This window comes from Bubalus kerabau, chromosome 14, assembly GCF_029407905.1.
Source record: "Bubalus kerabau isolate K-KA32 ecotype Philippines breed swamp buffalo chromosome 14, PCC_UOA_SB_1v2, whole genome shotgun sequence".
NCBI lineage: Eukaryota > Metazoa > Chordata > Mammalia > Artiodactyla > Bovidae > Bubalus > Bubalus kerabau.
In genome coordinates, this window is record NC_073637.1 from 67,191,272 (window position 1) to 67,203,898 (window position 12,627).

Genomic DNA, 12,627 nt, shown 5'->3' on the forward strand with positions numbered 1-12,627 from the left:
CTTCCTTACCCAAGAATCGAACTGACACCTGTGTTGGCAGGTGGGTTCTTTACCACTAGCACTACCTGGGAAGCCCTCATAACTTGGGGATTAACTTAAGACCAACTTTGGACCTTAGGTTGCAAATACAAAAACAAAAAGATTATTTTAATAAGAATTCAGGCATAACAGAGCTACTTGTAAAATTCAGTTAAATAATTAAAATGTGCATTTCACAACACTGTGAATAAACATTCTCCTCAACATATGATGGGGTTATGTCCTGATAAACCCATCATAAAGTAAAAAATATCTTAAGTTGAAAATGCATTTAATATACCTCACCTACTGAACTTCAGAGCTTAGCCTAGCCTATCTTAAATGTGCCCCAAAGACTTGTATTAGCCTACAGTTAGGAAAAATTATCTAACACAGAGCCTATTTTATTCTAAACTGTTGAATATCTCATGTAACTTATTAAATAATGTACTGTGAGTAAAAACCAAAATAGGTGTACGGCTGTGAGTCTATTGCTTCTTTACCCTGGTGGTTAGAGAGCTGACTGAAAGGTGTGGCTTACTACCCCTGCCCAGTATTACCAGAGAATTCTACCTCACATTGCTAGTCTCGAAAAAGATCAAAATTCAGAATCAAAGTACAGCTTCTACGTAATGCATATGGCTTTCACAGTATCATAAAGTCGAAAAACCTTAAATCAAAAACTATTGTGAGTAGGGTACTGTCTCTGTACTTAACACAACTAAACTGTACATTTAAAAAGGTTAAAATTAAGATGGTAAAAGTAAAACAAAAACAGTAAGAAAAAGGTTTGTAAAAGCATATGAAAAACTTAACAAATTCATTATAGCTTATGATACAATGTAAATAATAATTAAAATAGTGGTAACTACATTTATAAGTAGGTATACATTTTTTGGGGCTCCAAAACCATTGTAGATGGTGACTGCAGCCATGAAATTAAAAGACGCTTACTCCTTGGAAGGAAAGTTATGACCAACCTAGATAGCATATTCAAAAGCAGAGACATTACTTTGTCAACAAAGGTCCGTCTAGTCAAGGCTATGGTTTTTCCAGTGATCATGTATGGATGTGAGAGTTGGACTGTGAAGAAAGCTGAGTGCCAAAGAATTGATGCTTTTGAACTGTGCTGTTGGAGAAGACTTGAGAGTTCCTTGGACTGCAAGGAGATCCAACTGGTCCATCCTAAAGGATATCAGTCCTGGGCGTTCATTGGAAGGACTGATGCTAAAGCTGAAACTCCAGTACTTTGGCCACCTCATGAGAAGATTTGACTCATTGGAAAAGACTCTGATGCTGGGAGGGATTGGGGGCAGGAGGAGAAGGGGACGACAGAGGATGAGATGGCTGGATGGCATCACCAACTCGATGGACCTGAGTATGAGTGAACTCTGGGAGTTGGTGATGGACAGGGAGGCCTGGTGTGCTGCAATTCATGGGGTCGCAAAGAGTCGGACACGACGGAGCAACTGAACTGACTGACAAATTTAAAGGACTCAATTTCTTAATTAAAAGCAATATAAGAATTGTCTACTCTAATTTAAAATAAAATAGAAAAGTACTGTTATTTTTATTTTGTATTGGGATATAGCCAGTTTAAAATGTTGATATAGTTTCAGGTGAACGCAAAAGGAATCAGCCATACATATACATGTATCCAATCTCCCCTGCTCTCTCCCATCCAGACTGCTACATAAGATTGAGCAGAGTGCCATGTGCTATACCCTAGGGCCTTGTTGGTTTTCCATTTTACATAGCAGTGTGCACGTGTCCATTCCAAACTCTGGTAATATCCCTTCCCCCAACCCTCCCCGCAGCAAACGTAAGTTCATTCTCTAAGTCTATGAGTCTCTTTCTAGAAAACAGAAAAATTTGAAACATAATTCTAAGCAAAGAAAATGATTAACAAAGCACTCAACCAAAACGAGAATATCAACAAGGTTTCCAGAGAACCGAAAATGGTGGGCATCTCAAGAGCACGATACATTGGTCATAAAGTAGAAAGGTTATATCCAGAGTGTTTTACCATCTGTACATGCCCACAGTCCATAAACAAGGCGAGACCAGGAACTAGTTTGATAACTGCTAATTGTATGGCTTCCCAGGTGGCATAGTGGTAAAGAATCTGCTGCCAATGCAAGAGATGTTGGGTTTGATCCCTGGGTCAGGCAGATTACCTGCAGTAAGAGTTGGCAATCCACTCTGGTATTCCTGCCTAGAAAAAATTTCATGGACAGAGAAAGTTAGTGGGCTACAGTCCATGAAATCGGAGAGTCAGATATGACTAAACACACATATGCACACACACAATTTTTATGCTAGCTTGAGTAGCTGGAAATACAGACATCATTAACTATAATGAGAATATCTACAGGATATGGAAATAAAGGGTTCCAAAGATGAGGGAACACTAAAGACAGGAAATGCAAATATCCATATCCACAACTCAAATGCAAAGAACCACAACTAAAATGCAAAAGTTCGTATTTATAATTTGAAATAAAGAATATTGTATTTGCTTGATCACATGGTAGTTTTATTTTCAGCCTTTTAGGGGCCCTCCATACAGTACTCTTGCCTGGAAAATCCCATGGATGGAGGAGCCTGGTGGGCTGCATTCCAGGGGTCGCTGAGGGTCGGACACGACTGAGCGACTTCACTTTCACTTTTCACTTTCATGCATTGGAGAAGGAAATGGCAACCCACTCCAGTGTTCTTGCCTGGAGAAAATCAGGGACAGGGGAGCCTGGTGGGCTGCCGTCTATGGGGTCGCACAGAGTCGGACACGACTGAAGTTACTTAGCAGCATAGTGTTCTCCATAGTGGCTGCAACAATTTACATTCCTACCAACGGTGTAGGAGGGATCCCTTTTCTCCAGCCCCTCCTCAGCATGTACTGTTTTGTAGACTTTTTCAAGGTGGCCAATCTGACCAGTGTGAGGTAATATCATATGATCCAGTAATCCCACTCTTTGGCATATATCCAGGGCACAATTCAAAAAGATAATGCACTCCGATGTTCACTGCAGCGTATTTACAATAGCCAAGACATGAGAGCAATCTAAACGTCTACTGACAGAAAAATGGATAAAGAAGATGCAGTACATACTTACAATGGAATATCAGCCATAAGAAAGAAGAAAATAATGCCATTTGCAGCAATGCAGATGGACCTGGAGATTATCATCGTTAGTGTTAAGTAAGACAGGGAAAGACAAATATTGTATGATATCATTCATATGTGGAATGGAACAGAATTTTTAAAAAATGAGATAAATGGATTCATTTATAAAACAGAAATAGACTCACAGATTTTAAAAACAAGTTTATGCCTCCGCAAAGGGACAACGTGTGGGAAGAGGATAAACTAGGAGTTTGGGATTAACACACATAATAGACACCCACAAGGACCTGCTATATATAGCACACGGAATTGTAATCAATATTCTGTAAATAACCTGTATGGTATAAGAGTCTGAAAAAGAATGATTATATGTATACGTATAATTGAATCACTATTTAGTACATCAGAAACTAACATCTGAAACTAAGACTGTAAATCAGTTATTCTCCAATAAAAATTTTAAAATACATTAAATTTTTTTAAAAGAATAATGTGTTATGTTTTCAGATTCTAAAAAGTAATAATTACTGATGAGCGATTGTGATCAAGGTTTTTCTTAAAATATTAATTTCTTGTAATTAAATGGGAAAGCGTAAGAAAGCAAAAATGGGGCTTCCCAGGTGGCGCCAGTGGTAAAAGAACATGCCTGCCAGTGCAGAGGATTTCAGAGACACAGGTTCAATCCCTGGGTTGGGAAAGATCCCCTGGAGAAGGGCGTGGCAACCACTCCAGTAATCTTGCCTGGAGAATCCCATGGACAGAGAAGCCTGGTGGGCTACAGTCCACAGGATGGCAAAGAGTCAGACACAACTGAAGCAGCTTAGCACCCACAAGAGAGCAAAATAAACCTCAGATATTAATATCATTCATGAATTGATAGACAACTGATGAAATGTGAATTTATCTATAAAACTTCTCCATGCATAAATATTTTCTATATAGTTCTATGTCATGCAATTTCATTTAAATAAGTATTTTCTATCATCTTTACTCATCCTTAACAATTACTTTAATTATTATGTGGTTTAAAGAACTGGACTAAATATAGTAAAGCAGGAGAGTAATATGTATATAAAATTAAACTTATCAATTGATACTTAATGGACATTTACTAACAGCTGATATTTATAAACCGTTATGTAAATTACCAGATCAAGCAATTTAAAGTATAAAACTTAGCATGCTATCTAAAGGAAATGTTTAATTTTATATTAAAAAATCAATTCAAGTTACAGACCATCTTCCTATGATGCAAAAAATAAGCATAGTCATTTTTTATCAATTGGTAAAGAAAGTCTCAACAGAGCAAAAGGCCTGTGAATACTGACAGGTGGAAGTCGAATGATTCCATAAAATAAACATAACATACTATTTTAAGAAACAGAACACAAAGTATAGATATGAATAAACCCCACAAAAATGTATGTCAGTATTTTTACTGTTGCTGTTTATAAATATGGTAAGGAAACTAACTTTTCCTATAAACAAACACTAGCATGAACCTTCTGGTGTATACGATCATATTTTAAATTCCTCAAGGGCAGCAATCATGTCTTATTAATATTTCTACCCTCAAAATTACTTACAACAGAGTCTGGCCCATTATATTTAGTAAATATTAAATATTTACTAAATATTTCTTAAAATAGTATGTTATGTTTATTTTATGGAATACTCAATAAGTGTTTTTTTATTATTAAAAATATAAAATCTTTTTTATATGGTTGGGGATATATGAGTTACATGGAATAAAGCTGAATATCTAAAGGATAATATCAGAAATTTAAAACACTACTTGAAATCACCAAGTGGGTTTTTTAAATTACATAAAAGGAAATAAAATATAATGTTTTATGGAAGAATATTTATGCTTTATATTTGCATAGCTCATATAGCTAACAAAGTAAGCAAAGGGGGAGGAAAGAGGATTGAGATGTAGAGTGGACTGCAAGGATTCATTTTAAGAAGAAACATACTACTGGGAGATGATTCTCCAAGGGTCTCTTGTTTTTGCCTGTCTTACAAGTAGAGGCTGAGAGTACCTTTGTTTCCAGTGCTATTTTCAAGGATATCTGTACAGTGTACAGCTTCAGAAAACAAACATATTGTCTTTCACCTGAGCAAACAGCAGATTTGCTTACAGTCTTACAAGATGCATATGCAGCCTTCCTCCCCCAGAGAAAATGCAGGCATAGCTTTTACCCATTTAAAGCTTAAGGTTTCTTTCCTGTAACATAATCCACTATATACAGGTATCACTTACCCTCTTTGTGCCAACCTGGGGGAATAAGGCTTAGTGTAGGGACACACAAATACACACAAAAATGCTAATATTTTGGTAAAACTGCTAATGCTATAGATAATAAAGTCTTTTGTCTCTATTCCAGGAGTCTTGTGTCTTTGGTCAGCATTCATGAAAATATGGCCTGGATAACTCCTTAGCTAGGAGGGAAGGTGAAATCACAGATCCTTTAGAGTTTTGACACATACCTGTTACAGTTTTTGTTTTTACAGGGCTGCTGGCATACTCAGATGCCTGATATGACTGTTGCTTTGCCAAGGGTGCACTTCCAACAGACACCTCATCCTCTTTCCTTCTGCTAATTGGCATAACAAGAGGAACAGCAATTACAGGCTGTTGAAGAGAGTCAAAGGAAAAACTGAATTATTTACTGTTTCTTAAATATAAACATAGCATCACTGAAGAAAGTCCTTCACAAGTTGGGGTCAATGCTTTACTATTCAGTATTATTTTTTTAATCAATAACCACCCATAATCTCCACCTTCAGAGATAACCATTATTAGCATTTTCCCCTCCATGTCCACATATTTTGTTTTCAACTGAAGTATAATTGAGGTACATTTTATGTTACTTTATGTGCACAAGACAGTGAGTTGATATTTCTGTACATTACAAAATGATCATCATGATATGTCTAGTTATCTGTCACCATACAAAGATACTCTGATATAACTGACTACATACTCCATGCTATATACATGGGGTTTTATTATTTTAAATCAATCAATCACTCTTGCCCTCTGTTTTCATCACTGTCTCTCTCAATTATACCCACAGGGACACTTCACAATTTCAATTCTCAATCAGAATTCTGCACAAAAACCAAGAGCACTTGGAAATACTTAAAATTTAATGTAAATTTTAGTAAGTAGTACAAAGATAACATGGTAGAAGCAAACTGAAACTAAAACTAACTTTGAAAATTATGATCACTAGAAAATGAAAAGTTATCCTTATAAAATCATATTCAGGGAAATACTTCTATAAACTGATTATGTCCACTATTAATAAAGACAGCCCAACTTTGGGGAGAATTGCTAAAAATCTCTATATTTTGTCTGACAAAGTGATATCCACAGCATATTTAGAAAGCACAGAAAAACATCTATAGTTAGAGAAAGCTGGAAAACATTATGATCTTATATTGAATGCCTGAGTGCTGATCTCGACAATAAAGCAGCTGTTTCATCTTTATTCACTGAAATAAAGTCTGATGTTACTGCTGATGATGCCCAATACAATCTTGTCAGATTTTTGACCAAAAAAAAAAAGGTATTTTTAAGTTTGCTGTAGGATCAAAGATCAACGTTGAACTGAGTGGAAAACAATCATCAAATGTTGGGTTTCAGCCACAAATTGAGAAGGAAATTGCAGTTTGGGAAACAACAGATGCTAACTGTGTTACAGCTGCATCAGATGATGAATCTGGAGGGGGCTGTTAGGCAGCAGTGAGATCTAATGTTACGCTCAATACTACCACATCCACACGTCTACAGATCCAACTTCAAGCTTCACCAACTTGATGATTATTTAATATTGTTTATATTATAAATTAATATTTCAATGAGAACATATGCACATTATATAACCATATGATATAATAGGAAAAAGCCAAATCATGTTACAAACTATTACTTTGATTAAAAGGACAAGACAACTGATAAACAGAAAATGAAAAAATTACATGCATTGTGGGAAACATCACAACACAGAATATCTACTTTACTGTTAAGTATTTAGTCAAACTGATAATATTTATACAAATCTAAATAGGAGATAGTATTTAACACCTAGATAAGAAATAGTGAGTCTAATTTAAACTTATTCATCTATAACATAAGGGGGTGGAGATGTCTACTAGAAAATCTCTTTATGCTCTAACATTTAGTGATTTCATAATCCTTTGAATTTCCTGGCCATCAATTGTAAGCATGGAATATGATGAAGCACTCTAAGAAATTACAATCAAGTTTAGAATCAAAATTAGTATATGAGAAAAAATTATGTGCTATATAGTGTGATATTTAACTCATGCACAATAGTTGAAGATAAGACTAATGGAAGCTATGGTATTGTAAATACCGAACAACAACAACAAAAAAATCTTTATGTTCGTGGTTGAGACTCTGGGTGGAAGCTTCCCTGATGGCTCAGTGGTAAAGAATTTACCTGCCAATGCAGGAAACGGGTTCAACAGATTACATATAGTATATAAAATATGTAAAATATAATATATATATATATGCAGGGTAGATTGGGACAAGTATAAGTACTTTCATTTTGCATATGTCCTTAGGAAGTTGATTTTCATACTAAATACAATTTTGAGACTTCCATACTAAAAGCTATTTAATAAATTTTAACAATAAAATAATACATTATGTGAACATGCCACACTTTATTTACCTACTTCATTAGAGACAGTCATTTAGGTTGTCTCCAGTTTTATACCATTGCAAACAATCATGCAATAAGAGGCTTATACATGACTTCATAGGCTTATATAAATGTCACCGTAAGAACACATCTCTAACAAAAAGTGGAATTTGGGGGTTATAGGGTACAGTCATGGGTAATTTTATTAGATACTGCTATATTTATTAATTTTCACTCACAAGAGTAGCAAATGAGTTCATCCATTTTCTACATTTCCACTAGTTCTGAAGGTATTGAAACTGAACAATAAGATCATAGGGTTCAACTATACTTTTCTCCCAATTCTCCATGTGAAAGAAAATGTAAGACTAAAATACTAGATTAAAAGCATTTTAAAAAGTATATTTTTGAGATATGCTAAACTGTAGCAAAATAGTAATACTATAAAGTGCTGATGAAAACAGACTGTACACCAATTCTGGAATCAAACTGGCAGGATAACAAAAGCATTAAAATATGCTAAACCATATGCCTGAAACTACTACACTTCTACAAATATATTCTAAGTGAATAATTAAAGAAAAATGCAAATATAGAAATGTTTATCTCAATATTATTTGTATCTGTGAATGAGGACTGGATATTTGTAGTTTTAAATTAAAGGCAATAGCATTGAAATTAGAATATATATATATATATATATATATATATATATATATGAGTGAAAGTCACTCAGTTGTGTCCAACTCTTTGCGACCCCATGGACTGTGTGGCCTGCCAGGCTCCGTCGTCCATGGAATTCTCCAGGCCAGGATACTGCAGTAGGTAGCTGTTTCCTTCTCCAGGGGATCTTCCCAACACAGTGATCAAACCCAGGTCTCAAAGAATTGCAGATGAATTCTTTACCGCATGAGCCAGGGAATATTTAACAAAAATCTACTTATAAAACACAGTAATAAAAATCTTTGAAGGTGCTTGGTATCAATCAAACAAACATTAGTTTACTTAAGCTGCTAGAACAATACCTGGCAATCATGCATATCTATGGTGAACTGGAGATAATCACATCAGTTATAAGACAACCAATGAAAAATTTATAATACAATGAAATATTATTCAGACCTAAAAAAGAAGAGTCTTGATATTTGTGACAACAGGGATGGACCCTGAGGCCATTTTGCTAAGTCAGATAAAGAAAGGCAAATAACCACATTTATATGTGGAATCTAAACAAAATAAAATGAAACAATACCAAAAAAAACCCCAAAACATCAAATTCATACATACAGAAAAGAGAAGGCAGTTGCCAGAGACAGGGGGTTGGGGAGAAGCGGGTATAATGAGTAAAGGCAGTCCACAGTACTAACTTTCAGTTATAAAACATAATGAATAATATCAGGACTATAGTTAATGTGTGTGTGTGTGTGTGTGTGCGTCTGCGCATGCGCACGCACACTAATGACTCATTTATGTCACCTCTTTGCAACCCCATGAACTGCAGCTCGCTAGGCTCCAATGTCCAAGGAATTTTCCAGGCAAGAATACTTGAGGGGTTGCCATTTCCTTCTCCAGAGAGTTAATGATATGCATTGTATATTTGCAAGTTAAATCTTCAATTTGCAAGAGTAAATCTTCTCATCACAAGGGAAAAAAATGTTAACTATGTGTGGTGATGGATGTTAACTACACACACAGTGGTGATCATTTTGTAATATATGCAAATAATGAATTATGTTGCTATCTTAAATTAATATAATGTTATATGTCAATTGTACCTCAGTAAGAAAAACGTTTACAAATTTTTCTCAAATCATCTCTGTCATTATTCTGAATTTCTCCATTACCCATATTTTTTATTGTTAAACTTTCTAAAATGCAAGTCTATATTAGTTTCCTATACTTCATCTGTACCCTTCAGGATAAAGTTTTACCATTACAAATAAAACATTTAAACATCTGGTTTACAAATAAACCAAACATTTACCATTAAAATAAAATATTTTATTAATTGGCTTTCAATTTCTGCTACTCTCTATAAGAACACCTGGCTCATGCCTGGAAACACTGAAGGCTCCTTTCTTGCCAAGTTACTCCATGTTCTTTGCCTCTACTGATAAACTTTAGTTGAGAATGATCTTCTTTTTCTGGCTTGCTCTTATGATACTCATCTCAATTGTCAATTTCCTCTTTTAACATCCACCCTTCACCTGATATGTTGTTTTTATATTTTCATATTCTCCAGTAAATACATCTAACACAGCAATTATACTCAGCACTTTGTGTGGATCTAGAACCTGAGAATACAAAGGGCTATAACACCAAGGGACATATGTATCCTGGATTTTATGTATCCTGGATTTTTATATCTATAGGGGAGGGAGGGCCAGAACCAATTCTCTATGGATACAAGAGAGGTACTAAGAAGGGGGTTACTGCTATATTTCTTCATATTCTTAAATACACTAAATACCTCTAGAGGAAGGAATATTCTCAGCCATGAGTTTCATTTCTGTAGCCCCAGTACCCAGTATATTGGACTGAATTCTGTAACTACCTGATAAAAGGAGGAGCTTCTCCGGTGGCTCACATGGTAAAGAATCTGCCTGCAATGCAGGAGACGTGGGTTTGATCCCTGGGTTGAAAAGATGCTCTGGAGAAGCGAATGGCTACCCACTCCATTATTCTTACCAGGAGAATCCCATGGACAGAGGAGCCTGGTGGGCTACAGTCCATGGAGTCAAAAAGAGGTGGACATGACTGAGTACTAACACCTTCACTTTTCACTTGGATAAAAGGAAGCATGAAATGGGAAAGGGATGGTAGAAGTTTCAAATGAAATTAGGACAACATGAAAAGAAAAAAAAACTTAAAAAGATGCTTCTTGAAACATAGATTGCACTTTTTAGTTCAGCTTTTATATTCTTATGTAAATATGAAAGTATACATTTTCTCCTATCAGCTAGCTTTAAGTTTCTTCAGAAAAAAATAAAAAGCTACTCCAAGTAGAGTAATACAAAACTTCAAATAAGTCAATGGGAAAATACAATTCAATACCACATAAATTTGGCCTCAAAAATTCTTCAGTTCAGTTCAGTTCAGTTCAGTCGCTCAATCGTGTCCGACTCTTTGCGACCCCATGAATCGCAGCACGCCAGGCCTCGCTGTTCATCACCAACTCGCAGAGTTCACCCAGGATCACGTCCATCGAGTCAGTGATGCCATCCAGCCATCTCATCCTCTGTCGTCCCCTTCTCCTCCTGCCCCCAATCCCTCCCAGCATCAGAGTCTTTTCCAATGAGTCTACTCTTCGCATGAGGTGGCCAAAGTACTGGAGTTTCAGCTTTAGCATCATTCCTTCCAAAGAAATCCCAGGGCTGATCTCCTTCAGAATGGACTGGTTGGATCTCCTTGCAGTCCAAGGGACTCTCAAGAGTCTTCTCCAACACCACGGTTCAAAAGCATCAATTCTTCGGCGCTCAGCCTTCTTCACAGTCCAACTCTCACATCCATACATGACCACAGGAAAAACCACAGCCTTCACTAGACGAACCTTTGTTGGCAAAGTAATGTCTCTGCTTTTGAATATGCTATCTAGGTTGGTCATAACTTTCCTTCCAAGGAGTAAGCGTCTTTGAATTTCATGGCTGCAGTCACCATCTGCAGTGATTTTGGAGCCCAGAAAAATAAAGTCTGACACTGTTTCCACTGTTTCCCCATCTATTTCCCATGAAGTGATGGGACCAGATGCCATGATCTTCGTTTTCTGAATGTTGAGCTTTAAGCCAACTTTTTCACTCTCCACTTTCACGTTCATCAAGCGGCTTTTTAGTTCCTCTTCACTTTCTGCCATAATGGTGGTGTCATCTGCATATCTGAAGTTATTGATATTTCTCCTGGCAATCTTGATTCCAGCTTGTGTTTTTTCCAGTCCAGCGTTTCTCATGATGTACTCTGCATATAAGTTAAATAAGCAGAGTGACAATATACAGCCTTGACGTACTCCTTTTCCTATTTGGAACCAGTCTGTTGTTCAATGTCCAGTTCTAACTGTTGCTTCCTGACCTGCATATAGGTTTCTCAAGAGGCAGGTCAGGTGGTCTGGTATTCCCATCTCTTTCAGAATTTCCCACAGTTTATTGTGATCCATACAGTCAAAGGCTTTGGCATAGTCAATAAAGCAAAAATAGATGTTTTTCTGGAATTCTCTTATCTCAATAATAAGCATCAGTTTATTCATCTTTAAAATGGGAATGATAAAACCCACCTGTCAGAATTATATATAATTATATTATATAACATACATACATATTACATTATATAACATACAGAGCTACATTTAAGTATTCTGGGGACCATAATTAGCCCCTCCCAATCCAGGGATCAAACTTGGGCCTCCTGCACTGCAGACAGATTCTTTACCATCTGAGCCACCAAGGAAGCCTAACTTTGTAATTTAGACACCTTTTCAATAAACTCATACTGCAAGTCTTTCACACCAACCATCCCAACACCAGGGTTAAGCACACTCAATACATGTTTGTTGAAAAAAATCTACAGATGAAGAATGAAATGCAGAGACAATGAAAATGAAAGCTAACACTTTCTGAACAATTCTTATGTACCCGAGAACATATATATACTCTGAGAAAAAATATGTAGGCACTATGAGGGAAAGTAAGTCAGTAAAATAGGCCTACTTAACCTGCTCTCTCTAAAGTATCTCCTTTACAAGCAATTGTAGAGCAAGTCCCTTTAACATTCAAGCAAGTGTATTTTGAGCTGTAATTTCTTCTATAGAAATTAAAG

General features: G+C 36.1%; 1 protein-coding gene across 24 annotated transcripts in view; it reads right to left on the reverse strand.

The window, feature by feature from the left end:
- The window catches only part of VPS13B (vacuolar protein sorting 13 homolog B), an 851,071-nt gene that overhangs the window by 478,659 nt on the left and 359,785 nt on the right, over positions 1-12,627 (reverse strand). For 23 of the 24 annotated variants that reach the window (XR_008702388.1, XM_055546536.1, XM_055546537.1 and 20 more), the window contains one exon: positions 5,633-5,777. Coding sequence is in view for 23 of the 24 variants with exons in the window: in XM_055546536.1 (XP_055402511.1) it covers positions 5,633-5,777 (145 nt within the window). In the remaining variant the exon portion in view is untranslated. Of the gene's footprint in view, positions 1-1,911; positions 2,234-5,632; positions 5,778-12,627 lie in introns of those variants that run through there. The other variant, XM_055546556.1, reaches the window with a different exon arrangement.